General features: G+C 44.0%; 3 protein-coding genes and 1 long non-coding RNA gene across 11 annotated transcripts in view; 2 read left to right on the forward strand and 2 right to left on the reverse strand.

The window, feature by feature from the left end:
- The window catches only part of phldb1b (pleckstrin homology-like domain, family B, member 1b), a 113,762-nt gene extending 113,089 nt beyond the window's left edge, over nt 1–673 (reverse strand). Inside the window, exon 1 of one of the 3 annotated variants that reach the window (XM_082504227.1) lies at nt 495–673. In XM_082504227.1, coding sequence (XP_082360353.1) covers nt 495–587 — 93 coding nt within the window. In that variant the 5' untranslated portion in view covers nt 588–673. The remainder of the gene's footprint in view (nt 1–494) is intronic. The other 2 variants (XM_082504224.1, XM_082504226.1) reach the window with 2 other exon arrangements.
- LOC309688505 lies at nt 1–12,773 on the forward strand. The gene is made up of 2 exons (XR_014271097.1): nt 1–306; nt 11,692–12,773. It is a non-coding gene; the product is annotated as an uncharacterized lncRNA (long non-coding RNA).
- On the reverse strand, nt 12,229–23,608 carry arcn1b (archain 1b). Its single transcript, XM_082504267.1, has 10 exons — nt 23,174–23,608; nt 21,168–21,431; nt 19,437–19,616; nt 18,849–19,054; nt 18,594–18,755; nt 17,734–17,899; nt 16,926–17,073; nt 14,720–14,828; nt 14,417–14,621; nt 12,229–13,723 (listed from the first exon to the last, which is right to left on the reverse strand). The coding sequence occupies exons 1-10, from the start codon at nt 23,174–23,176 to the stop codon at nt 13,634–13,636; spliced, it is 1,533 nt and encodes a 510-aa protein (XP_082360393.1). The 5' UTR covers nt 23,177–23,608; the 3' UTR covers nt 12,229–13,633.
- The window catches only part of LOC309688485 (porphobilinogen deaminase-like), a 12,006-nt gene continuing 7,576 nt past the window's right edge, over nt 22,707–27,136 (forward strand). For 3 of the 6 annotated variants that reach the window (XM_082504271.1, XM_082504272.1, XM_082504276.1), the window contains exon 1: nt 26,168–26,675. Coding sequence is in view for 3 of the 6 variants with exons in the window: in XM_082504274.1 (XP_082360400.1) it covers nt 26,057–26,080 (24 nt within the window). In the remaining 3 variants the exon portion in view is untranslated. The other 3 variants (XM_082504274.1, XM_082504275.1, XM_082504273.1) reach the window with 3 other exon arrangements.

Raw genomic sequence — 27,136 nt, forward strand, 5'->3', positions numbered from 1 at the left:
CATTCCTAGTTGGTAATACTGTCCTTTGACATGGTATGTAGTAGGGCTGCTCAATTAATCGAATTTTAATCACGATTACGATCTGGGCTTTCAACGATCATTAAAAATGACTGAGCCGATTATTAGCCCCTCCCTCATTTATCCGCGACACCTTAAAGGCCGGTCCGTGAAAATATTGTCGGGCATAAACCGTCCGTGGCGCAAAAAAGGTTGGAGACCGCTGATTAAGAGGACCCGAGGGAAGCTCGGAAAGCTAAGCAGAAGTTATTTGGAGAGGAGAGTGACTGCTGTTGGTTGAAAAGAGAGGTAAAAAAACTTCAGTGGTGTTGCACACTATTTTATATTATTTTTTAAAGTCATTGTTAACCCTTTAAAGCCGGTCAGAGCAGCACGCTCCGTGTTGTGTAACTATTTTTAAATCCCTGTAGAACTGGAACCGTGTAAGCTAGCGCAATAATTTGTTTTGCATATGAAACCGGAGGAGTTGTACTTACATCTGATGCCATCAGCTTGTCCTCGGTCACGGTTTCCTTCCACATATAGCTTTGCAAAAACTGCATAAAAAGCTCTTGCAGGAACAAAAACATAATATTCCAGAAACACGCTTTGCCGATCCGATCAGCTGTTCGTAACACTTCCCACAGTGAAATGATGCACCTGCTGTTTTCTTTGCAAATTTGCATCATAGGATTGTTTTTTGTTTTTCCTGCAGTATATAAAAACTGTATCTCCAAAATAAAACTATGAAGACACTCAAAATAAATTTCCTGTTGTTGTAAACTATTTTTTGCAACTTTATTGTATTTAAATTTCTCCAAGTAGAAATATATGTAAACAAAACAAAAGCGATTTTCAATTTTTTTTGTAGTTTATTGCACTTTTTTGCAATTTATGTAATTACTATGGACTTAATGCATACATATTATTAAAATATGGGCTATAACAGTTGTATTGATGTATAGCAACTTGAAATGCTCCCACAAATGGCACTACAGCATGTAAAAAAAATAATATAAGCTCTGGTGGACTTGGTTCTATAGTACCTGTTGCCTACTGGTGGTGGTCAGAGGGCCCGGTGGCGCCAGTGTCAGGCAGCCTCGCCTCTGTCAGTGCGCCCCAGGGTGGCTGTGGCTACAATGTAGCTGCCATCACCAGTGTGTGAATGTGTGCGTGAATGTGTGGATGACTGGATATGTAAAGCGCTTTGGGGTCCTTAGGGACTAGTAAAGCGCTATATAAATACAGGCCATTTACCATTTAGGTCTTAAAGGGTTAAATAAATATCGTCAAATAATCGTGATCTCAATTTCAGTGAAAATAATCGTGATTATCATTTTTGCCATAATCGAGCAGCCCTAGTATGTAGACATTAGCTTTAGGCTACCTAGCATGAAACAACAGCCTGTGTGGCAGTGTAGGTCAAGACCTGCGGCCAGCAGATCGTATGGAGGCAAAGGTGAGCCGTTTATCCTGGCTGATTGGGAAACAGAACAAAAATAAGAACAGCAAACTGAACGAGGAACTAATCATGAAAACCTGGGACAACACTAGGAACCAGGAGACACACACTGAGGGGCGATCAGGGAAGTGGAAACACAGCAGGAACAAATCAGACGTAATGAGAACACAACGACTATCAAAGTAAGACAGGAAGTAGCACAAATACCAAGACTGAGACAAGGACGCACGAGCTTGTCAATAAGGTAAAGATCAGTAAACATGGGAGAAGATAACGGACGAAACTAAGTCTAACTGACTGACTAAAAGGACGCTAAAGACAGAACTCAGAGACAACGACGATGACAACCAGACTGAGATCCACACGACTCACTGAGAACAAAACACAGGGAAACACTAAAGGGAACTAAACCAGAACCACAACAATCACAAAAATCAGAAAGCTCATAAACGTAAGAAAACTGAACGAGGAAGTATAAATACATATAAGTCACTCTAGGAATACAACAATGATTACACAAGACCCAAAACCATGACAGTGTCGCCTTCATGTGCTCCACAGAGGGCCAAAGGTGCAGAAATTAAACTAATTATATTAAATCCTAGTTAAAATATTTATTTTAAAAAACATTTTTAGTCATTTCACTGTTTGTATGATTGTTTCGTGCTTCTTGTGCTGCAGCTCATCATGAAATAATTTAAACTGAACTATGACTCGTCAACAAACCCTGAGTGGATGGTTGTTACACTGCTGAAGTATTACTTTAAAAATGTAACTATGCATTTACTGAGTTAATAAGCTGGTAAGGAGCTCTTCACATTTTGAACGAGCTGTTGCAAACTAAACACGGCTCCACAGCACTGTTCACAACACTAGCTAGCTTGTAGCTAACGCTGCCAGCGTCGAATAAGCTTGGTACGGTAGCCTACACCCCCCATCATGTGCAAGCTAATTGCTAAAGGCTGTTTCTTTCTGGTAACTCAACATTACTGTAACAGTTTCTCCAAAGTAACTGGATTACTTTGACAGCTAATTTTGTTATGTAACCAGTAAATTGTAAATAAATATCCAGCAATGCTAGAACTGCAGTTTTGGATGGTCTCTAAATACTGCATATCAACCACATAGCAAACTGTACGGGCGCCAGATAATCGTCCCTCACTGACAGAAGCTTGTGTTTCTTTTGCCCCCACAAATGTTAATGGTAAAAAGCTGCATGTGCTCACTAAATGTAGTGGAGTGATCGGATATATGAGCTTAAAATAAAAGCTTGAGGACCTGAGAAAATGTCCACCCCAGTGAATATGCGCCCAGTGTGGCACTGAGTCACATCCACTCCACACATGACTCCAGGTACCCTGTGTGGATGAGCCTGTAGGTAACTACGAATGAGTGCGGGGGTCAGAGGTCAATTTCTCCTTTCTGTAAACACACACGTCCTCACACTTGGCATAAATGTCTGAGACAGTAAAAGCTCCCTCTCCTTTCATCTTTAATGAAGAACATGTTTGCTCCCCTCCCACTGCACCAGCACCCACGCACACCCATTCACATCCTTTACAGAAACATACAGCACAGCGCTGCGGGGCTGAGCTGAGGGAATCGCTCATTATGAACATCAAAGGCCTCGATGGGCGCCGACTCGATCCTTTGAGACAAAGGGAGCGTCTGACTCGCTGAGCAAAAAGCTCGGATGTCTCCTCTTACACCATCGACCGGGTCTAAATTCAAATAGCAGGACCGGCAGAGGAGGAGGAATGTAAAGATGTGATGGAAATGGGTCATCGCTTTTTGCCAGGATGTGCTCGCAGCTGACGGGCGGCGAATCAGACTCGTGTTGCCCCTGAAGCCCGGGGCCACAATGTGCCGCTGCTGGAACGTTTGATTGAACAACACTATCGCTGAGTGACAATAACGTCCACGTCGGTTCTCATGTCATGCTCTGTCTGTCAGAGCCGACATGTTCCCGTGTGACGATAGCGAGCACTGGTTCCTTTGAAACATGTGTGATTGCTGAGAATCTGGCTTCAGGCGTTTTCCCTTTCTGTCGTTCCGAGGCAGAGAGGAACGGCAGAGCATCAGCGCCATCTAGTGCCTCTCATGGACGCTGAAGCTCTGCCAGCAGAGGCGCATACAAACTGGAGCGCAGAGTCATAAAGGAAATAAATGGGATTTAGATTTTCACATTGCACCAGTGGGTCTGCTCGTTTCTACTCCGACGTGTCTCATAAGTGTTTTACACCACTTCACATTTTTACAGTGAATTTTCCTTTCTATCCTTAATATCTGCCCTGTTTTCAGATACTAATGCAAGAGTACGGGCAGGTCCGAGTGTATTATGTGAACAGCTTCAGATAAATTAGTTACCATTACTTGGGGATGGCTGTACCTCAGCGAGGTAGCGCAGGTCATCGATTGGTGGTTCGATCCCTTCAGTAGGTTTCCAAGTATCTTTGGGTAAAATACTGAACCCACAGTTTGTCTCCGACACTGAGTGTTAAAGAAAAAAGCACTCAGGTGTACGCGAGCAGCTCTGCATTGCAGTGATGTGCAGAACCCAACGCAATATGATCAATGCAAACACAAGTCACACATCAAAATCAAAGCATCATTATGACAAACTCTACCTGTGGAGCTGCCATGCAAATATGTGCCCACATAATAACTGGTTCTGTTGGAGGCTTCTTTCTGTCAAAAGGAAGTTTTTCCTTCCCACTGTCTCCAAGTGTTTGCTCACAGGGCACATGTTACTGCTGGGGTTTCTCCCTTTTATTGCAGGCTCTTTGTTTATTAAAATATTCTTTCAGTTTTCAAGACAGAAACTTGTTACTGTTAGAATGAAAAGTATTAAGAAGTCAGTTAAATGTAACAACAAAACACTTTGATTCAAGCTGAAAGGTGACAAATTCCACGAGGAAGAGGTGGCGAGGAAACAAAGAGCAGCACGGGTTCACCGAGCTGTTTGAAGAGTCGCAGCGAGCACGTTTCACACGTGGACACGGAATTCATCCAATGTGTCACAGTCGGTGAAATACTTTACTCAGTGCAAACGGCTCTGTGTAAGTCAAAGACGAATGCTTCCTGGTCATACAAAGGTCATGGCAAAGCATGACTCGGAGGTTACACACAGATTTATGTGCTCACAGGTTACCATAGAGGTGGTGCTACAAAAACATGCACTATAGCCTTGATGCCAGGAACAGGGGCTGCAAAGCAACCAGCCATGATGGAATTAGTGAGTAACACGAGCACAAAGACACCTGAAATAACACAATGATACAACCACAAATCCCCCTCAATACCCTCGAAGAAGTCAAACATGAATCACAAGGGAAGACACAAATATGAGACATAAAATAACAACTGTAGAAGAACAGCACCATGAAGCTACAATCCAATGAAACACAGCAACACAGCCTGCATCATCATAATTAGATTTGTCCAGGATCAACCCGATCAGTCTGGGGGGAGTATTTATTCTGGAAGAGTTTTATTTATTCAAGAAATCTATATTAAATAAATAAAACATATCATCAAGTCAGATTTGCTGTTGGCCAGTCCTGGTGCCAGTTTCTTATTTCATTAGCCAAATCCTTGGATTCTTGGCTAATGCTAGCTGACTGCTCAGGCACCTCATGGGTCCGTTGCAGTGGAACAACAGATTGTGGACGAAGCTCTGCTTTGATGCTGACCGGTTGAAACCACAAAGAAAGGAAGAAGTGTGGGACAAGCACACATATTAGCCACGGTGGCTCTCCACACTTTTAACCCACACAGAACAGAAACAAAATTATTTCACAAATACCAAAAGATGGAAATAAATGATTTGCTCCTCTGATGGCAATCCCTGCCCGTTCTACTTTGGCAAATCTCTCAAGCTTCTCTAGATTTCCTGACATGGACGTGCTCTTCTGTTCACCCCACAGATCTTCAATAGGAGCGCTTTGTGGAGCCCACACAGTAACGTTCACTTTGGACCTCTAGACGAAGTTCTTCACCAGGAGTGCCACATGTTTGGGGCCAGAGCAATGACTCAGACCCAGTTTTGCTGCCTTCACATATTTTGATTCCTTTCATCTTGATGAGATTCCCAGTTTGTCAGTAGAGCTGGGCGATAGAACGATAACGATATGTATCGCGATATAACTTTTACTCGATAGAGAAATTAAGCTATCGCGATAGACTTCGCCGCTCTTGTCCTCAAAAAAAAAAAAAAAAAGGTCAGCCGATCCAAATGAAGTAGCGCAGAGCCGAACCAATCACAGCCGCAGCGTCACGTCGCGTGACTTGTTACGTACAGCACAAGTGCCAAGCCCCACGTGTGTTTGTTTGGGAAGCAGCCAGCGGGTAATGGAGGAAATGAGTGTGCCGACTAGAAAAATCAACCAAGCGTGACCGAAGAGAAAACAGATGATGGTTCCAACGCCGGAGAGATTGTCGAACGGAAGAGCCATAGAAGTTCCGTAGTGTGAAGGTATTTCGGCTATTTCAAGTCTGACAAAAAACAGAGTAGCTGCACTGTAAATTGTGCCGAAAGCAAGTCTGGAAATACAATAAACTGGTGCATGCGTCACACTGCGCCACGTTATTGTTTCAGTGAAATGAATTTCTACAATACTGTTAATTCTACTCTCTGCAGTGTTTAAATGCTTACATATACACACAGTTACTGTCCCTCCACACATACGACTCTGTTCTGCTTCTATGCCGCAGCTTTGTTTACTTTTTCCCACCGAGGCTTCTAGACTTCTGATTGGCCAACATTTCTGCACGGTTAGGAATCTAGCGCCACCTGCTGCTTTGGCATGTTCATAGCAGCGTTTTCCTTCATTTCTGCCTTTATGTGTGGACGGGATTATTTTTTAAAACGAAAACGGAAAATCTCCGTTTTCAACAATACCCGTGTACGTGTGGACGTAGCCTCAGTCTCTGACTGGAAGCGCTAATTCGTCATTCGGCTTTTGTCAGACTAAAGTAACTGTTAAAACTGTTTGAAAAGCTCAGCTATACAACAAGGAGAGATTGAGAATTTCCTTTTAGTTCTCAGTTTATTTGATATTGACAAAAGTTAGTCAGTTTTGTCTGTTCTTCTGTAAAACAAACTAAGATTTATGTTTAGAATTAATATTTTGTTTCTAAGTGGAATTGACAGTTTAGTCTGTTTCGTTTGTTCTGTTTTGAAACTTAAACACTTTAGCGGCTGCCTTTTGTGTAGTTTGCAATATTTGCCTTTATTTATCTGAAAAAGTCTCATGTTCCTTAAGTACATCTACCCTGTTGAACTTATTATGGGAAATAAATATTTAAAAACAAGCTGCTGATTATTTCACATTTTACTTGTGAGCAACAGCACATTTAAATCTTACAAATATAGTTATTTGGCTGATATCGTGATAGATATCGTTATCGACTGAAATGAAAAAAACATATCGTGATATGAAAAAATCTCATATCGCCCAGCTCTAATTGTCAGTCTATTCCCGTTTAGGGTTTTTGTGATTTTCTTCTTTGAGACTACAATTCCCAACTTGGCGAAGTCATTCACTCCTGTCTTCTGGGGTCTTTAAACCCATCTCTCAGTAGTTTGTTCAGTACTTTCAGCTCTCTTTGAATTTCTTGATGATCCTTCTCACTCCAGTTTTTGGAACTTGGAAAACTTGTCATAACGTCATATATCCATATCCTGATTTTCCTTTGTGACAATCAGCAATCAGTGTGTGTGTCAGGGGGCTGATAATATTTACCCCCATAAGTTTCTTTTTCTGAAATAATTCTGATATTACGTGCCATCCATCCATCCATCCATCCATCCATCCACTTCCGCTTATCCTTTTCAGGGTCGCGGGGGGCACTGGAGCCTATCCCAGCTGTCATAGGGCGAGAGGCGGGGTACACCCTGGACAGGTCGCCAGTCTGTTGCAGGGCCAACACACAGGGACAGACAACCATTCGCACTCACATTCACTCGCACATTCACACCTAGTGACAATTTGGATTATCCAATTAACCTATCCCCACAAGCCAATTACGTGCCAATAGAACAGAAATATCCTTCATTGTCCCTCATTGGGGACATTCGTGTGTTCCAGCAGCAAAGACGGGCAGATGGAGCATGCAGAGTCACACAAAAGTACAGAATATAACACAGAAAACAAGAAATAAGAGACCGTACACCCGTGTGCAACTAAGAATCACTAACTAACCCCACCAAGTCCACACAGACCCAGGGGGTGGCTTCAAACCCAGGACCTGCTTGCAGTGAAGTAAGTGAAAATGTGGAAAGACACACCAGGCCGGTGTGTTTTCATTTGGCTCAGAGATTATTCTGATGTAAGCTACTGCAGGTTACCTCACAATGCTAACGTAACATCCACCTGCACCTCTGTGGACCAGAGGAGAGGGAACGCCTTTGACTCCACCTGTTGGTTAGTGGAGTCCCAGCCTCACGCTGGACATTTTCTCCGTTGTCTAGCTCTGTTTTTGAAGCCCGATGAGACAAAGTGTGGATGTGAGGGAGAACACTCATGGCCACTGCGTGTTCATGTGTTAGCAACAAAATGAAGATGTTCATGTTGCATCGGCGGACTGTTGACTGAGGTCATACATGAAGGAGAAGAAGGGAGTTTCATCCTGACCTTTGATTCAGTCCAGTTGTTGAAAGATGAGTCGTTCTCTGTTAGAATTTAGTTTATTGTCTGTTTAGTTTTTATTCGTTTCAGTCATGTGACTGTGACTGTATGGACAGCATGTGTCAGAGGTAGGACACTCAGCACAGGTATTACAATAAAAACAAAGATTCTTATGCCACACTTTTAGGGCTTCAGCATCCAGAGTACCAGTGCCTCTAATGAATGCAGTGTGAGCAACTCAGGGTTTAGTATCGTACCCAAGGATACTTGGACATGCAGACCAGAGCAGCAGGGATCAAACCACCAGCCTGATTAGCAATGAGCTGCTCTGCCTCCTCCAGGCGCTCTGAGGGTCTGAGACCAGACGGGACCGGGTGTGCTTGAATTGTCGACATCCAGAGTTTTAATAATCATGTACTGATGAATAGAGTTTTTACCAAACTAAGGAGATTTATTTTAGTTGGTTTTCCAGGTTCGCAGATTCCTGAACTATAATATTCCAGCTCTGCGAGGCTCTGGTGACAACGACAATAGTTTTCGCACTACTTTGTATTTGCTCATTTCCTCATCAAATCGTAACCACCAGGGGAGACGACCCACCAGCCAAAGAAGAGAGAAAGTGGTAGCACTGTGAAAGGCCTGCCTGCCAGCAGCTCTCGGCCCGACGGTGTCATGGTGTCGGGGAAGTTGCCTAATTCTAATGCAGTGCCAAGTGAGCCAAAGAGGAGGCCAAACATCGCGTCTGAGAGAAACTTGGCCAGTTTGAAAGAGCTGATTGTATTTGTTGGATTTCATGCACAGCGGTGACGGCCTTTGAAAGAACATAAATAAAAACGTGCAGGTGACGTGCTGGATCCACAGGCTGCACACTGGTGGATTCACCTGGTGGCTCAAAGCAAAGAAAATGAAGAAGGTTTCAGACTCTGCGGAGGCTGTTTGATTACAGGTGTGCCTTCAGTGAGTCTTGAGAAGCACAGCGCTCATGGCAAACACTGATGCGATTTGTTTACACCTTCGTATTAAAAGCGGGTGACAGCCAGCGGCTGCAGCTCCTCCTGTTCCCGTCCCTGTGCTGTAATTATCACCTCCATGTCACCACCACACAGACGGAACTGCAGCCTGCGCTGCCGCTGCTGATGAAGAGCCACCAGAGGCCCTGCACAGGTCGGCTCAGTCGCAGGCTCTCTTGAAAGGGACACAAAGCCTGCGGATGAGGAGTTCCTCTGTGTGGCTCAGGGGGATGTGGACACAGGGCGATGGACTGAGCTTCATAAAGACCATTATGATCTTTGATGTCAGGCTCTGCTGTCTTTCTTACTCAGGAGTTTTCTGTGAACGCCGCTCTTTCTCTGTGCGGCTCTTTGCTATAATATTTGCAACCCCTAACCCTGTGCAACATGGTGGCTGTTAAGATGGCCAAATAAACTTGGAAAGTTAAGCTCGTGGTTTCCTGTGAGGCAGAAGAGCTCCCAGCAGTGAAATGTTTAAACCTGACGCAGGAACAGATTAAGTTGGAAGAATGTGAAGACTGGGAGCAGGTTGTGTCCATGACAAATATCTAGATATGTAAACAGTCATGTATCAATTATTCAAGAAGAAGAAAGTATTTGCACAAAGCCTCAACGAGCTTTAACCGAAACATACAAACTGCAGGAGTCTCCTACCTTGAATCGTACTTTCTTGAGCATCGTTACTCCAAGTGAAATTAAACGAAACTAAGGGTTAGAGAATTCCAGCCTCCATTCAGGAAAATCCACCGAAACTCCAGCCAGAAGATCCAAAAAGAATCCCAGCGTGCTCTGCGGCGAGGCGTCCGTCTGCCGGCTGTGTTTAACACGCCACAGACAACAGTGCTGCTCTCCCCTCAAACCTTCTGCAGAGCTTATCAGCTCATTCACTCGGAAAACAGACACACCCTCCTCCTAATGACTGGAGGGCCACTATTAACACCCCCGCCCCCCAACAACGCCCCACAGGCTAAATAAGGCGGGTGGTAAGCTCTCTCAAACACCGCCCCACTCCCCAACATTTACCCATCTGCTGCCCACAGCAGCTCAACATCAGACTTCATCTTCACAGCTGTTCATCTTCGTCTGTCAACACAACGCAGTCAGACGCAGAACGAGCTCCTGAAACTTAGCGGGCACGTTTCCATCTGTAAAGGTTTTTAAGGACAAACATATGATCCAAACACAGCATCAGTGTGTCTGCTGGACTCAGAGTTCTGCGATGGACAGACTTTAGTGGAGTCTGGTGGCAGTACCGGCTCTCAGCTTTGCATGAACATCCTGTAATGTGGCAGTTTTACTTTGCTTCACCGTTCCTTGGACCACTGAGGGAAACTGTATCGATGTTTCCAGAGCTTTTAATACATCTCAGTGGAGGAAACATGCTGGCCATCCATGATACGCTCAGCCTGTAAATCTGTTTTCTACACACAAACTGACTTGTGTTGGCTTACATGTACATTTACAAACAAAGGCCTGAGAAAAATGAGCAAAGCAGAAAAGAATCAGGTTTGTTTTAAAGAAACCACCTCTCGTGCTAATATAACAGAATCTTACACAGAACCTCGTAGACTCGGCCCAGTGCTGCAGATGATTTGTGCTCACTTACAAATACAACTGCTGCATTCAACTTTTAAACCATTGTTGAAGCACAAACACATTTGCAGGCTGTGTGATGCGTCACTGTACAGGCCATGCTCTGGATCTTTACCATCAATCATTAGTTTTAATAATTATATTGGCCACGGCTCCAACACCACTGTGAAGTTTGCTGATGACACGGTGATGTTGGGCGCCATCTCTAACAACAATGAGGCGGCCTACATGGAGGAAGTGAAGAATCTGGCATCGTGGTGCCAGGATAACCGCCTCCAACTGAACGTTGGCAAGAACAAGGAGCTGGTGGTGGACTTCAGGAGGAGTCAGCACAGAGACCACAAGCCCATTATCATCAGTGGAGCTCCAGTGGAGAGGGTGCACAGATGTCCACATCTCCTCAGACCTGACATGGTCTGCCTACATTCAGGTCCAGTCCAAGAAGGCTAGGCAGCGCCTGTATCATCTCCGACAACTGAAGAAGTTCAGGTTCTCTCCAATGATCCTCAGGACTTTCTATGCAGGTGCTGTGGAGAGCATCCTCACACAGAACATCACATCCTGGTATGGAAACAGCTGTGTCAAGGACAAAAAAGCTCTTCAGAGAGTGACCCGTACAGCAGAACGCTGCTGCAGGGCTGCTCCCCCTCCCTACAGGACATCTGCACGAGGAGATGCTGGACCAGAGCAGCTCAGATACTGAAGGACCTGTCCCATCCCAGCAGTGAACTGTTCCAGCTTCTGCAATCAGGCAGAAGGTTCCACACCATCTGGGCAAAAACAGAGGCTGAAGAGGAGCTTCTATGCTCAGGCCATCCCTCCTAAACCAGAACCCCCCTGCATAAGTGACCGAGACAGGACTCGTTCTTAACACACCCCAGCCTGACGCTTCTCACCTTCACCACAGCACTCGACTCTTTAACACCCACTCGCACAACGTCAAATTTCCAGATTGTTTTATTTTATTCAATGTATATAATGTTGTCTCTCCTTTGCACAGGCGAGGAGCGTGTGAGGACACATGACCTGCTGAAGTTCACACTGAGCATCAGAATGAGGAGATTGACGGCACAGCTGCTGGAGCCAGGCAGCCTGGTCTCAAACTACTCATCTACTGGGATGTTCCCACACAACCAGCTCTACAAGAGAGAAGATCCAGTGAGCAGCAGCGCTCCGGGTGAAAATGTGTTGTTGATGCTGCCTCCAGCTGATAGGAACAGTAACAACCACTCAATAAAAAAGCCACGCAGTGCTGTGACCCCCACTCATGATCCTGATGAGTGAAGTCCTGTGGGATCAGAGCAGCTGGGGGCTTAGAGGCAAACATTGGTCATCAGGAGAAAAACGCCTCAAATGCCAGCAGACTGAGTGGGTGTGGTTAATCTGATTGTTGATAATAAGAGGCGTGCTGGCTATTTCTGTTTCACACAGTAACCAACGCAGTGAGCACTACAACACAAACAGGACAAACACGATTTCTTCTTCACACAACGACCTAATTATGACAGGCCCACTGAAACAAAAACCCAAGTCAGACTTACATTTTCCATAATACATTTTATTCCATTAAAGATTCTTTTTTTCTAATTGTACACTGGAATGTCAAGATTCCCCTTCAGTAATGTAGTTAAAAACGCTGCGTGTCGTCAACTTCCACCTCACGTCTACGAAACCACTGCGACAATTTGGTGAGTACAAATTTGGGGAAAAAAGGAAAAAACCCATGAAAGACAAACTCATTACGGTGAATAATAAAGTAAAGGATGACTGTGAGAACAGAAGAGCTGAGCTGGGATGTGAGCGCAGCGAGTGGAGCATCAGGCTGGCAGCCTCTGATCTGTGTGCCAACTTGCACCCACTGCCATCGGAGACGTGAGCGCTCCTGTGGGATGGTAGATTAGGGGCTGGGGTGTTGTTTCTGGGCTTTTCTTCAAAGTCCTGTTTTTGGATATCTGATAGCTGAGAGGTGGACTTAAATGGACCAGAGGTTAACACACAGTCTGTTCTTGACAAAATAAGGAGTGGCTGTAATGGTGTTACCATAAAAAAAAAAAAAAAAAAACATTTTCTCCAGATGCAACAGTCAAATGTATTTGCTGTTTGGTAACAGCGCAGCCGAGAGTCCCTCACAAATCCTGCTCTTTACTGTCAACCTCCAGATTAGTGGCAAACAATCAAAAACATACAGCAAACAGTAAAAAATGTATCCACGTTGAACATAAAAGGAGAACTTTGCTGATGATGACCTCACACAGTACAGGCGACATACTGAGTACAGCCATGTTTTCCTTTTTAAGCACGTGTACAGAAATCTGGGGAGAAACAAAATTCAAAGCACGAGAGAGAAACAAAAGAAGCTGAATGAAGAACGACACCAAGACATCAGATCACAACAGTTTAGTGATTAAACAAAGTCAGGCTTATAACGACTGAGACAGCTACTATTCTGCAGTTTAGAAAACGTGAAAAGAAAGAGCGAGAATCCCGGCGAGCGAGCGTTGTGGAGGATGCATGAACACCAGGGTGGGCAGTTAAACAACCAGCGCTCAGTGTAGTGGCCCGGTCTACCGCCAGGGTTTACCTGACCGCTAGGCTCTCCTGCACCCCTGCAGTCATCCTCTACTTTGTCCCATTTACAGTTCTGCTTGGCGGACACAAGTTTGCTGTGTGTGTGTGTGTTTGTGTGTGTGTGTGTTTGCCGGTTCAATTAACTCTATATATAGATGATCCTCTCATACAAACATATAAATACACCACCGCTGCGACGCTCCACCACAGGAAGAGGCCTCGCCCCAGGGCTGACTGAGTCCTGTCGATGTTCACAGTCTCATAGTGTATGCAGGGTGGGCAGGCGAGAGATCTTCAATCTTTCTGTGAAGCATAGATTTAGACTTTTTTTTGTTGGTGATTTTGTTTTTTCAATTTTTTTTCTTTGAACAGGTTTACAGGATTTCATATTTGTCGACGACAAAGGAGGTTTCTGAAGAGAATCTAATGGAGCTGTCGTCGTCTACGTGAGTCACTTTGGTAACCTGTGGACAGAGAAACACGAGTCTGTTAGCAGCAGCTACTCCGTCTATCACAGGGACGAACACACAGCACTGTCATCTGGATTTTAAGCTCACGCCACACTCTGTGGCCTCTTAAACATCCATTCAGCTTTTTGATCCACTGAAAACTTGGATTGTTTTGTTTCTTTAGTTACAAGCAAACAAAAACCACAGAGTGACTTTTTGGGGCAGGCTAATGTTAGCTGTTGGCTAACATTAGCCTGCCTTACTATGTAACAAAACAGTCTTAAGTGGACAACATGTGTTTTGTCCCAAATCCCAGGGCCACTCAGTCCCAGTTATTAATGATCTCTTCCCATCTTCCTCCCCTCACCCCCAACCACTCGCGGAAGATGGCCGCTGCTCCCTGAGCCTGGGTCTGCTGGAGGTTTCTTCCCTTCCAACTGTCACCAAGCGTTTGCTCACAGCACAGTGATTGTTGGGGTATTCTCCCTGTTATTGTAGGCTCTTTACTTTAAAAGCACCCTGAGGGGACTTGTTCTTTGCTTCTATATAAATAAAACTGAATTATGAAGTTACTGACGTTTGTCACGTATTAAACTAAAGGCCGATTCACTTTAGAGAACCGAAGACCTTCTGTGGAAAATGTGCTCCTCAGTTAAACAGAGCTTCTGTCCCTCACACTGAAGTCAGCCTCCATCATATGCAACCCACCTGGATGTCGCAGTAGTTGCGCTTAGACACAAAGGACAGGCTGACAGGAAAGAAGTCATTGGGCTGCCCAGCGATGCTGAATTCCAGGCTGCCCGTCTTGTTGTTGGCATCAATGACAGGTAGGCTCCACTCGAGGATGTTTCGCCTGCTGTCGTGTTTGTACTCTCCATCCAGATCACCGATCACCGGAGCTCCCACTCCAGACCTGAGGAGCACCGGGAATGTCGGTCATACACAGGACTGACAGGGATGTGACAGAGTAACAGTTTTCTTCTTATACACATTTTGTGAATAAGTACGTACGGTACAGGGATGCTGATGACCACGTCATTGAGCTCAAGGTTCTCCTCCTGCAGCTCATATTCAATGTTGACATCACAGCCAGTCCCACTCTCTGACGGCCAGCAGTTTACTGTGAGGAGGAAGAGTCGGTCAGGTTACAGTGAGGAGGAGGAAGAGTCGGTCAGGTTGCAGTGAGGAGGAGGAAGAGTCGGTCAGGTTGCAGTGAGGAGGAGGAAGAGTCGGTCAGGTTGCAGTGAGGAGGAGGAAGAGTCGGTCAGGTTACAGTGAGGAGGAGGAAGAGTCGGTCAGGTTGCAGTGAGGAGGAGGAAGAGTCGGACAGGTTGCAGTGAGGAGGAGGAAGAGTCGGTCAGGTTGCAGTGAGGAGGAGGAAGAGTCGGTCAGGTTACAGTGAGGAGGAGGAAGAGTCGGTCAGGTTGCAGTGAGGAGGAGGAAGAGTCGGACAGGTTGCAGTGAGGAGGAGGAAGAGTCGGTCAGGTTACAGTGAGGAGGAGGAAGAGTCGGTCAGGTTACAGTGAGGAGGAGGAAGAGTCGGTCAGGTTACAGTGAGGAGGAGGAAGAGTCGGTCAGGTTGCAGTGAGGAGGAGGAAGAGTCGGACAGGTTGCAGTGAGGAGGAGGAAGAGTCGGTCAGGTTACAGTGAGGAGGAGGAAGAGTCGGTCAGGTTACAGTGAGGAGGAGGAAGAGTCGGACAGGTTGCAGCGCAATATTTACTGCAGTATTACAGCCATGCCAGTAATGATCAAGGTTGTTATCGTTAATGAAAACTAACGAAATAACGAAAACTAGAAGTGAAAAAACATTTTCGTTAATGGAAATAAAAATAAAAACAAAAAAGGAAAACTAACTAAAACTGTAATGAGTGTTCACAAAACTAAAATTAACTGAATTTATAGCAAAAATGTGTTTAGTTTCATTGATGTGTGCGTGTCCTACAATAGTCAAGGGTGAAAATGAAGTTTAGTTTCCAGATTTTTTTCTTGCTGTGTCTCATTATGCCAGCAGGTGGCAGCACGTTAGTCGAGTCGTCTGTGTTGCTGCGTCCACGCGCAGAATCATGTCAGGAAAAGTCGGGAGAAAGCGCCAGAGTCCAATTTGGGATTACTTTGAATATGACTGTGTTTGGATAAAGCAAGTGTCTTGTAGTGGAACGAGACAAATTATGAGGGACAAAAAGGGGAAAAAAATCCCACAAACCTTAAAGTGCGCTTGAAAAGCTCACACAAGAAGGCTAACCTAGCTTACCTTGAGAAGGTAAGGGAGCACACTCAACCCTCATCCCAGAAACAGAAGCTAACCCAGGCAAGGCAGCGTGATGCATCCCGAGACAACAGGACAGAGATATCTACATAACTGTGTGAGTCAATTGCCTTCAAAGAGTTTATCAATTCACTTGAACCAAAATTACGAACACCCGGTGCTGTGAGAGTTAATAGTCTCATTGGGGCCAAGATATACATTTTATAGTTGCCTGGTATCAATGGTTGTTCATCTGCCTTTATTTATTTATTTATTTATTTAAAGAACCCATAGGTGGGAATGTGAGTTGTCTGTCTCTGCGTGTTAGCCCTGCGACAGACAGGCGACCTGTGCAGGGTGCAGGTAGCTGGAATAGCAACATACCCAAGGATGAGCAGAAGAGCATGACTGATATGATGAAACTGGGATTTTGTTGCACTTAATTATTGCAAACACGACTAAAACTATAACTGAAACGAATCAAAACTAAACTGAAACTAAGGATTTTCAAAAAATAAAAACTAAACTAGCAAACAAATGGTAAAAACTAATTAAAACTGATATAAAATTGAAAATCTGAAGTCAAAACTAAATAAAAATAAAAACTAATGAAAATTGCAAAACTATTAAAACCCTGGTAATGATAATAAGTGCCAGTGGCAATCTTCAACATTTCCCACACAGCCATCTAACGTCAAGGCTCCCATTATCTAATGAAATCATTACGCAGCTACTCAGCTAACTAAATATTCACATTTAGGCAGAAATCACAGCGTGCTAATTTAACTTCTTCACTGAGGATATGCGACGCTTGTATTTGTCATACATCAACCCGAATAGCTCAGACTGGGCACACATGTACGGCTAAACACTGTCTACAGATGCCATCCTGTGCTGTGGGAAACAAACATTACTACCACTGTCAGTGTGCTTTCTTAAAGAGGACAGGAGCTGCAGACATCAGGACGTACTGGTTAGAGGTATGAGGGACTCGTCTGTGGTTTGTAGTCTCCACTTCAGCACACCCACATCATTGTTAAGAGGGAAGGACTTCTCCGGGTTCTTCAGGCCAATCACAGACTCAGCTGTGAACAACTTCTTGTCCACATTAGGATGTGTCTAAGAAACAGAGGGCGAGACGCGTTTCAATAAAGATCTTTTACTGTCAAACATCACAGCAAAACAGCCTGGGTCACTTTAAACAGAACAGACTCAGAGGCTTACGCTCTTCTTACCATTTCATCATTTCTTAACAAAGTGAAGAGCTTAAGTCTCTGGAATTGCTTTGAAGAGGGACATTTGCATTTGCAAGCTGCTGTAAACCAAAAACATGCAGTCATCCAAACCTGAAAGGAATTTCTGTGTTTACCTGTCGACCAGGAAAAACACTGCTGTGTCTGCCTTCATCTCATTTTTAACATTACACTGCTCACTTCTGTGTTTTCTGAATGCGGGCTTATAGCGCCACCTGCTGCTCTGGCATGCTCGTGACAGCGTTTAACATAGTTTGTGTGCTTTCACAGAAATATTTCTTAAAACATAATAATTATCTTTGTTTGCTGGATTGTGTTTGAGCCCCTGTAAATAGGGGACCGTGGATATAGACTCCTCATATAACTGTAGCTTCAACGTTCAGGTACACAGCTGAAATCCAAACGCACTTCAAAATTACGATTATGGTTAAAAACAAATGTAATGTAAATAAAACTGAGTTATGTGTTTAACATAACATACACAGTGGAGCACTGTCTGCTGCACACGTGTGTGTGATAAACCAACCTGCAGTTGCAATCCTTTGCCATCATTGTTATTGATAATCAGGCGGATGCGTCCATATTTGTCGTCTGTGACTCGGAGCGTCACCATACCCAGCACCTCCATGTTCTGTAGGCCGCCATCACGGCCACAGGTCAACGTGATCTTCTCCTCCACACGCAGATGCACACTGCAGGTCAAATCACCCACACACACTTTAAGAAAGCAGCACTGAGATGACACTGTGACTGAATCTTAGCATGAAGTTGAAGTTACACCAGTGAGACACACGCACGCACACATGCGCTGAGAAACAGGAGATTTGTAACCGTCCGTTTTCTTCACCTGTCTGTAAGCAGCCTGTCTGTGAGGCGTGCTGCACTGTTGGACACTTTGTTACAAATTAAAAAGCCTCACTTATGAAAATGTTACATTGTTACAATGTTAGAATTAAGTTATAATACAATTATAACAATTATAACTTTAGGACCCACTGAGAGACATCTATGAGCCTGTTAACCGCACCCAGCACACACCTGTACCCAGCATGCACCTGTCACACTGTGGGTGTGTTTGTTTTGTGTCACTAACTGGGTGGTGCATTAAAGCAGGGGATTAATTAATGTACATGCAACCAGTTTTACAACTAGGTGAGGGCGCACTGATGCCAAGCTCGACCTGTAATGACATCATCCTTTATCCTTCTGTTATTTGACTTTAACAGGGAAACTTATATATTTAAGGTAAAAGTATTGGATTGCCACAAATGAGAAGAATAAGTAAATAAATGTGTCGTGATTACAGTTCAGATGTCGTTACTGCAACAGCCTGATGAAAACAGCCAGTCCCAGAAGAATACACAGCACTGAATGATGAGGGCATACCTCTCCATGTTGACTGGTGGGGGCAGAACTTTCGAAACATCGGATCCCCTCTTTCCTGTGGTGGGCATGATGGTTTCACCCTCAGACTTGAGCTTGTCAACAAAATTGTCCACCTCTTTCCCTTTAGCCCCCAGTTTCAGAGCCTTACTGGGTCCACTTGGTCTGAACAGAAACAAACACCATGTCCCATCAGCCTAATCAGTCCACTGTTTGTGCAACCACAACAAAATCTTCCCATACAAACTTGAGTTGTACCTGACTGGAGCCGCTGTGATCTTGGGCTTCTCTGGCTCGATGATGGTGTCTGTGATGATGGTCCCTGAGGACACACTGGTCATGCCAGCGCTGCCAAACCCGCCAAAAGCTGGCACCTTCTTCCCGGAGCGCTCAGCGTCCCTCCTGGCCTGCTGCAGTTCCTTGGCCTTCCTCCTCATCTCTGCCTTGGCCTCGCGCTCCTGAGTCTGTAGGATTACAAAAGAAAGTGAGCAGGGATCAGAACAGCATGCTCAGCGCTAATACAGTCACAGCACGACAGCTGACAGTTACTCTGAAGGAGGGAAAATATAGGACTGTGTTAAATTTTAAATACTGACAGTGCAGCTGTGTTGTCAACCATGCGGGTTCATCACACTTTGCTTAGCCTGTACAGTGTGTACGTCTCATATTCTCCTTCATCTCCCTCCTTCTATTAAGCTTTGAAAAATCACTAAACTCCAATTGTTGCATTTTGTTTCTTTTACAAGACAAATAATAATTGTGTAATATAACTTTCCATGTGCTTCTTTCTAATTTGCCTGAATAATTCAACAGGAATCCAACGAGGCAGGCAGAGCCACATCTCACCTCCCTGACGGCGCGGAACACCTTCTCCTCGTGGGAGTCCATCTCTGTGAAGGTGCGGATCTGAGCCAAGTTGACGTTCTCTCTATAGCCCAGTGCAACGATCTCATCGAAGGCGAAGATCAGATCGAAACAGTGCTCCGATATTTCACTCTCCTCCAGCACACGACAGTACTCTGGGATCTGGAACAGACGGGAGGAGCGATTCATTTAAACTAATGGATAAGGATACAATAAGGACACATTAAGCACCACTGTAGCCTAGTTCTTGCTGACAGACTTTACTAACACCATTTATTTATTCCCAGAACCTAATCTTCATTTGCACACCAGCTTCCATACAGATTAACTGGTATCATCTGCCCCACTTCTATCACCATCAACAACATGTGACTGAATACAACAAAGCATCAATTGGATTCACAGCTTTTCCCCACAATGAAAAACTGACATCTGTATGTAGATTTCCTTCTTACCGTGTCCTCACAGTTCGCAGCAGAGGATGCAAAAATGATATATGCCAACAGTGACATGTTTACCGCATGGATACTGGCTGGCCTATCAAACAGACAGCAACGGGGACCCAGGTGTTACAGCTGTTTCTCCTTATTGGAGACAGGGGCCTTTGTGCTGAACAGTAACTGTAGGTAAACAAGGCCCACAGTGGCCTTTTAAACACAGTGATGAATAAGAAAATGTGGCGTAATGCTGTGTGTCCACAGGCAGTGCTTCCTGCACTGGAAGGAAACGTGGACTCACACTCAGAGCGCTTTTTCCTAACACGTGTTGTTGCTAGGCTACAAAGACATCTTCAGTGTTTTGTCCTCTGCTGTTATTTAGTGTTTAGAGCTTCAGAGGAGCTTTGAGTCTCATGATGCAGTAACACTGATTAGAGCAGCTGCTTGCTGAGGGCAGTTTCAACGTAAGAACTTCAATAATAACTTTTTATTATTTTTTTCCTGGTTTGTACATGCAGTGTTTTTAAAACTGTATTTTAAACCTTTATATTTTTTGCTGTTGAAGCCTGACTCTTAACATCTACTGTAATACAAACGTATGGTCGTATTGCATTAACAGCCTAACACTGTTGACTTCATCACTTCAGTCAGCATGAAGTTCAGTGGCCGTGTTGCCTAAAGGCTGGCAGCAAAAGCATCGCTCCACCTCACATTTCAGCTTCTCGCACTTTAACATCATTTCAGTCATTAGATTTTTTTCTTTCTTCATTAATTCAAGACAAACGTGCCTTTCATGCCCAACTACAACAAACTGTGGGAAAGCAACAAAGAGAAGTCTGTAATCTTTCTTTGCTTTCTTTTCAGCGGCCACCAGGGGGCGTCTCCAGGTAAACAGCTGGTGAGTTTATGGGCTCGGTGACTAATTTCAGGCCATAATGAATAAAATATTGAGCCCATTATGTAAATATGAGTTATTTTGGGTGTGAGGATTACCCAAGGTATGCTCATCGGCTAATGTTTGTGATTTACATGCTGCTAGCTAGTCATCTTTTTACAGTGAGATCACCCTTAGTTCATCACAGCTGGTTTCAAAGAAGCTACATCCATCATGTACACTTACTGTAACGTTCAGAACGTACAGGTTTATACAGTGACACGTCTCTACATTTATTCTTCTTTGTTACCAGACCGGTCACCTCGTCGACATGTCAGACAACATGTACTTAAATGCTCTTTGCAAACTGACTTCTATCCAAGCCTGCCTGTGTGCGCTTACCACACGGGAAAACAGTCTGAGTGTCTCCAGGTCCTCCAGGATGTTGCTGTTCTTGGTGGTGATGAGGACCATGTAGAGCTTCTCCAGTGGCTGGTACACATAGCGAACGCTGTCTGTTTCCACAAAGGTGTGCTGCTTGCCCGTGTTCATCAGTTTAGGAAACGCAGCTAGGAGACCCTCAATCCGTGTCCGGGTCATTTCCACAAACTGCCGCGATACGATGGCCTTGCCGGCCTTGGTGCACACCGCCGCTGCCAACAGCACCTGAGGGGTACAGAGGAATTTCACTACTTTAGTTTCCCACAGACCTGAACTATTACAACTAAAGATGCAGTAATCGGACCAACATCTATGCTCATAATAACAAAAGGGAGGTCAGCAAATGTCAACATTCAATTTTTTTTTGTTTCATGTAATATTTTCTTCTTTTATTCCAAAGAAACAAGAAAAAACTAAACAACAAAAAAAACAGAACTGTTTACACTACTGCAGATCTTCATCACACTTACTGAGGATTCATTCATCAGCAGGAAATCTACCACATAGGTACACTGTGACTGCAAACTACTTGGAAACCCTACATCAGAATCAGAATCAGAATACTTTGATCCCTGGGGGAAATTATTTTTTGTTACACTGCTCCATTTTAAACCAACATTAAGACATTAATACATCTTAACCTGATGTGCTCCTGCCTAAAAATGTAACGTCATGTTGACACAGCCAGAAACAACCGTGACTGTTCAATACCACCGATCCCTCCTGTGAATTTCTGCTACTTTTTGCTGTAGTCTTTGATTTGATTTATCAATCATCTACATATAAGGAATAATAATCATAGTAAATAATAACACACATTTCATCAAATTACAGGAGGAAGATTGACAAAACTATCAGAGTGAACATGAGGAAATGTACAAAGAAGAGGAAAAGCTTCACATTGAAGAGTGGAGACTCAGGAGCAAAAAGTCTTATTTGCTTTCGTCATAGGTGACACTGCATATAAAACCCAGGAAACGAGCACAATGTAATTAGCACATAATGCACCAGCACACAAATGCTGATAACATTGGCCACTTGCATAGGTTACATCGTTGGCTCTTCAAATATCCACTGTAGAAGTCTAAGTCAGCCATTATCCAATGCTAGCCTGATGTGGCCTACACTCAGGTAGGACAATATCAGCTGATTCTGATATTTAGCGATACAGTGAAGTCAGAAAAACCAGACGAGAGTACTTGTCATTTGATATATTGGTGCTCTCCTGATTACACACGGCTGTAGTTGTTTGAGGACATTACTAAATGCACATGAACTAACCGCTGTTTGCCTTTCTCTTAGGTGAGCGTGTCTTACTGGTGCAGATGTTAGCACAATGGAAAATGATCTTATAAAAGAATCAGGGGTCGTTTAATATAATGAGCATAACAATGGTTGACATAAACGGACGCTTTACGTGGCTGTGCTAAATGACTGGAGGAACTGCATTGATTACACGTTGACAATAGAAATGGAAGAGCCGATCGCACCGATGTGAACTCGATAAAGACGCGCAGCAACTGGTTATCGAAGTCATCGACACTAGCTAACTATAATAACACAGTTGTACGTATAGTTGGGGTATGTCGCAGAGCCGGGGTCGGTTTAACCTGGCTTATTACAATCTGACAGCAGGCAGTGGTTGCACGGATCCGGCTACTGACAGGAGACAACTAGCGCTAGCCCGCAAAGCTAGTTCACGTCAGCACGGACTGCACAGCTAAAGCGCTTCACTCAGGTGAAATTCAACTTTGACGACTCATTTACTCGATTTTAGCACCTGAACATGTCGCTATCACTGTGGCTCCGATAAAAAAAAGCGCCGTTTATTAATTGTCTTCTTTCGTTCATGAGGGGGGGAGAAGCTAGTTTGCTCATACCTAGCTTTAGCTACTAGCCAATGTTATGATAGCTGCTAGGCCCGATAAAAGGCAGGGAAATAATGGTCACTTTCGACTGTCACTCACCATTGTGGTCTCTCTCTACGGCACGACGGTCGTCAGTCTCTCGCGTTTCTTGCTTTGGTGATTCCTCGTCCCTCTGGAATAGCAAGGTGCGAATATACAGCTGACTTCTAGTTGTGTGATTGTTAGCTAGTTAGCGTCAATATGGCAGCAGCGCAGAGCCACGTCTCCACCGGAAGAGCCGCTGGATCAGCCCACCGTGGAAACCAATGACGTGGGCCCCCAAATGTTGGCCTTGTTGCAAAAAGAAGTTACTCAGATTACTTCCACCAGCGTTTCTTCTTCTTCTTCAGACTTCTGACTACTGACCACAAATTACCTCCACGCGATTACTTTTAACGTTTATCAGCGTATCAGTAACCTGGCAAACACATAAATATTATTCAGAGAGGTTGTCAGAGTAGTTCTGAGTGATAGCGTTTCACGTCTGATGGGGCTGGTCTCCGGGATGAAAATGTCTTCACCCACAAAGCACACAGGGGGTCGTATAAAAAAGAATGATATGCTACAGTCCTCAGTGCAGGCAGCGCTCTCCACCACCATCGTCAAAACACCAAATTCATCCCATCTGTGTCTCCGTGATGTGAACACGTCACAGTCTAATGCAACATATGATACAATTAGTCTTTTCTCTTTGTTGTCCTCCTTACGTTCTTTATGTTACATTTTAACCCTTAATTGTAAACATAAATATTCTCGTTGGGCATTTGTCACCGGACGGGGGGCAACGAACTAACGATGGCTGTGAAGCGTGTGAGGAATGTGACTAACATGTTTAACAAAGTCAGATATATTATGGAATTGAATGTTGTCTTTTAAGTTTAAGTTACAAAAATGTTGAATTCCGTTTATTATTATTATTATTGTTCAATTAATAATAATATTAATAATAATAATAATAATAATATTATTTAATAATAATATTATTATTATTATCAAAGAAAGAAAAGTAAACATACTCCAACAATCCATCCTTCTGCTTTTCCAGTTCCACGACTAAGCTGGAGCTTATTCCAGTTCTGATGGGTGAGGGTACCCTGTCACAGGGCTAACACACAGACAGACAACATTCACACGTACAATCAATTTCCAACTTCCTGTTAGCAGGTGTGACTGTGCATGGACAATAAAGAGTTATCTGATTAAACTAACCTGAGCATGTCTTTGGACTGTGGGATTAATGCCCAGACAGAAGATTAATTACTGGAGATAATTAATAAATTATTAAACATATAGAAGAAAAAAATTGCCTTTCATTAGCATGTTTTATTAGGTTAATATTAACATAATAATATTCACTTATATTTGATATTAATTAGTATGTTAATATTTTGATCACGTAGTGAAAAGAATACAGACTTCTTTATTTGCATGGGGGATGAGTGTAGCAGGAAATATTTTAGTTTATGGAAAATAATGGGTTTGATAGCTTATAGATGAGGTAGAACATTTTAAGCAGACAGTTTGAGCATCCATCCATCCATCCATCCATTCGCTTCCGATGAACCTTTTCAGGGTCGCTGGAGCCTATCCCAGCTGTCATAGGGCGAGAGGCGGGGTACACCCTGGACAGGTCGCCAGTCTGTCGCAGGGCCAACACACAGGGACAGACAACCATTCACACTCTCATTCACTCCCACATTCACAGCTAGTGGCAATTTGGATTATCCAATTAACCTATCCCCACAAGCTGCATGTCTTTGGACGGTGGGAGGAAGCCGGAGTACCCGGAGGGAACCCACGCAAACACGGGGAGAACATGCACACTCGACACAGAAAGACCCCGGCCTGATGGTGGAATTGAACTCAGGCAATAGTGCTAACCCCTGTGCCACCGTGCTGCAGTTTGAGCAGACAGTATTTTTCATTTAATGTAAATGCACACGTAAGCAAGATGCTGGTGGCAGGAACACTTTAAGATATTCAGAATGTTCTTAGGGACATAAATCCAACATTCATATGGGAATACTGTTTACATGTTTGTCATGCGCAATGCCTGTGGCTCGGGCGGTAGAGCAGGTCCTCTACCAGTCAGAAGGTTGGTAGTTTGATCCTTGCCTGCTCTTTTCTCCAGTCTGCATACCTGAGTATCTTTGGACGTGATACTGCTGTCTGATTGCGTCACTGGAGTGTGAACACATCGATGCGTCTTTCACCCAGGGGGAGGGGAAATGGTTCTCATTTTAGACCCCTAGCATGAAAAACTACACACGTCACAGTGTTGCAGTAACTTATTTTGGTCACTAGGTGTCGCCATTTAAAAAAAGGAAGAGGAACGCGCGATCCTGTATTTATCTCACTGCGGAGGATGTTGGTTTTTCAATCAACAGATATTTCACTGTTCCATTAAATTATACAGTAACAACGTAAGAATATGCGTGTAATATATTTACTCCCAGTCAGTGAATTCACTGACGCACTGGATACGCCCACAGGTGTGTATGGTAGTTGGCATAAAAGTCCAAAGTTGACAGACAGGTTTTTATGGCCACGTCGTCAGATCACAAAAACATGACACAAGACGTCAGCTTTTAAAGTAATCATTTTAATACTACCGGCGGATATTTAGCAGCCGGAAGTCAATTATTGCGCTTTCCCTTCTTAAACAATAACAAATTTGTTTCTTTTAAACTTCCAACATAGTCACACTTGAAGTCGTGGATGTGAGCACCCACGCCCGCAGAAGCAGAAAGGTCAGGCGGGACCAGGAAATGACCTCTAGCCGGTCCGATGACATCATAGCCACCACGCTCACTCATACGCGGAGCTGTTTGAGACGAGTGCTCGGAGCTCATCCAGGAGTTTGGGTGTCTCTAATAGTCTCTGTGTCCAGAAAAACACGCTGCTGATTCGCGCAACACCGGCGGACTCAACCGAATCACCGACATGTCGGAAGAAGCTAGTTCTCAGGTAGGTTTTCTTCACTGTTCTGTCAGACTTGCTGCTCATTCAGCGTTCACGCGTTGTGTGTAAACTTCGTCATCACGTAGGGCTCGTTGATTGGCTGACGTTTGTGCTTGTCTGCGGATTCTGCTCTCCATTGGACAGGGGGCGGTGTCAAACGTGACAGACAGTAGCTGTAAAAAGCTAAACGTTTTAGTTTGATTTGGGAAGGTTAAGATCAGCGTTGGTTAGAAGCAGGCCGCCAAACAGAGTGCTGGCACCGAAACACTGAACGCTAACCTTACAGGCTGCCTGCTTGTTCATTTGCTAGCCTTAGAGTTCCGCGTGTTAGCTATAGACACCGAAAAACCCCACCGCCACTGTTTTCCCCTCTCAGACTGAAGTCACTCAGAGACACTGATACTGAGTTCACTTAAGCTTTTATATTCCTCCCTCGTGAAATGGGCAGCACTGATTTTGCTCCTGCCTCAGAGTTACGTTGATAAACTTGGAGGTGAACGCATTTAAAAGTTCAGCATTTTATTAAAATGACACTTGGCTGTTATGTCACTGGTGCCGAATGGATGTTCGCCACCTGCTAACATCGGCTACACTATAACAGGTATGTTTCTAAAGGCGCTGAGTAAATACATGACAAATTGATCGATTTTTGGACGCAGTTTTCGGACAGACGGCTGGAAATTCAGTCTTTGTTTTACCCTTCGTAATACCCAGGGTTATGTCTGAGACGTGCACGGGTCAGGTGAAAAATAAATGAGTAAAAAGAAAGAAAATGTTACAAATAATTCAGATTTAATAGTAAGAATAATAATTTAACGATGTAATCTGCATGTAGCGCGCACAGAAATGAGTGAATTATCAGTTATTTTCATTAATAATTAAAACGTGTATAATAAGTCATCTAGTCAAAAACAAACAGTCAAATCAAACATCTGGTGTGCTGTTGAAGATTATCATTTATTTTTATTAAACAACATTTTTAGTTTTAAACTACATCATATTAGCAAATACGGAAATACTCCCGTAAGTATTACTTTGTTTTACTCGGCCACTGCTATTAAA

Source organism: Aulonocara stuartgranti (assembly GCF_965226115.1).
Source record: "Aulonocara stuartgranti genome assembly, chromosome: 14".
NCBI classification, from domain to species: Eukaryota; Metazoa; Chordata; class Actinopteri; order Cichliformes; family Cichlidae; genus Aulonocara; species Aulonocara stuartgranti.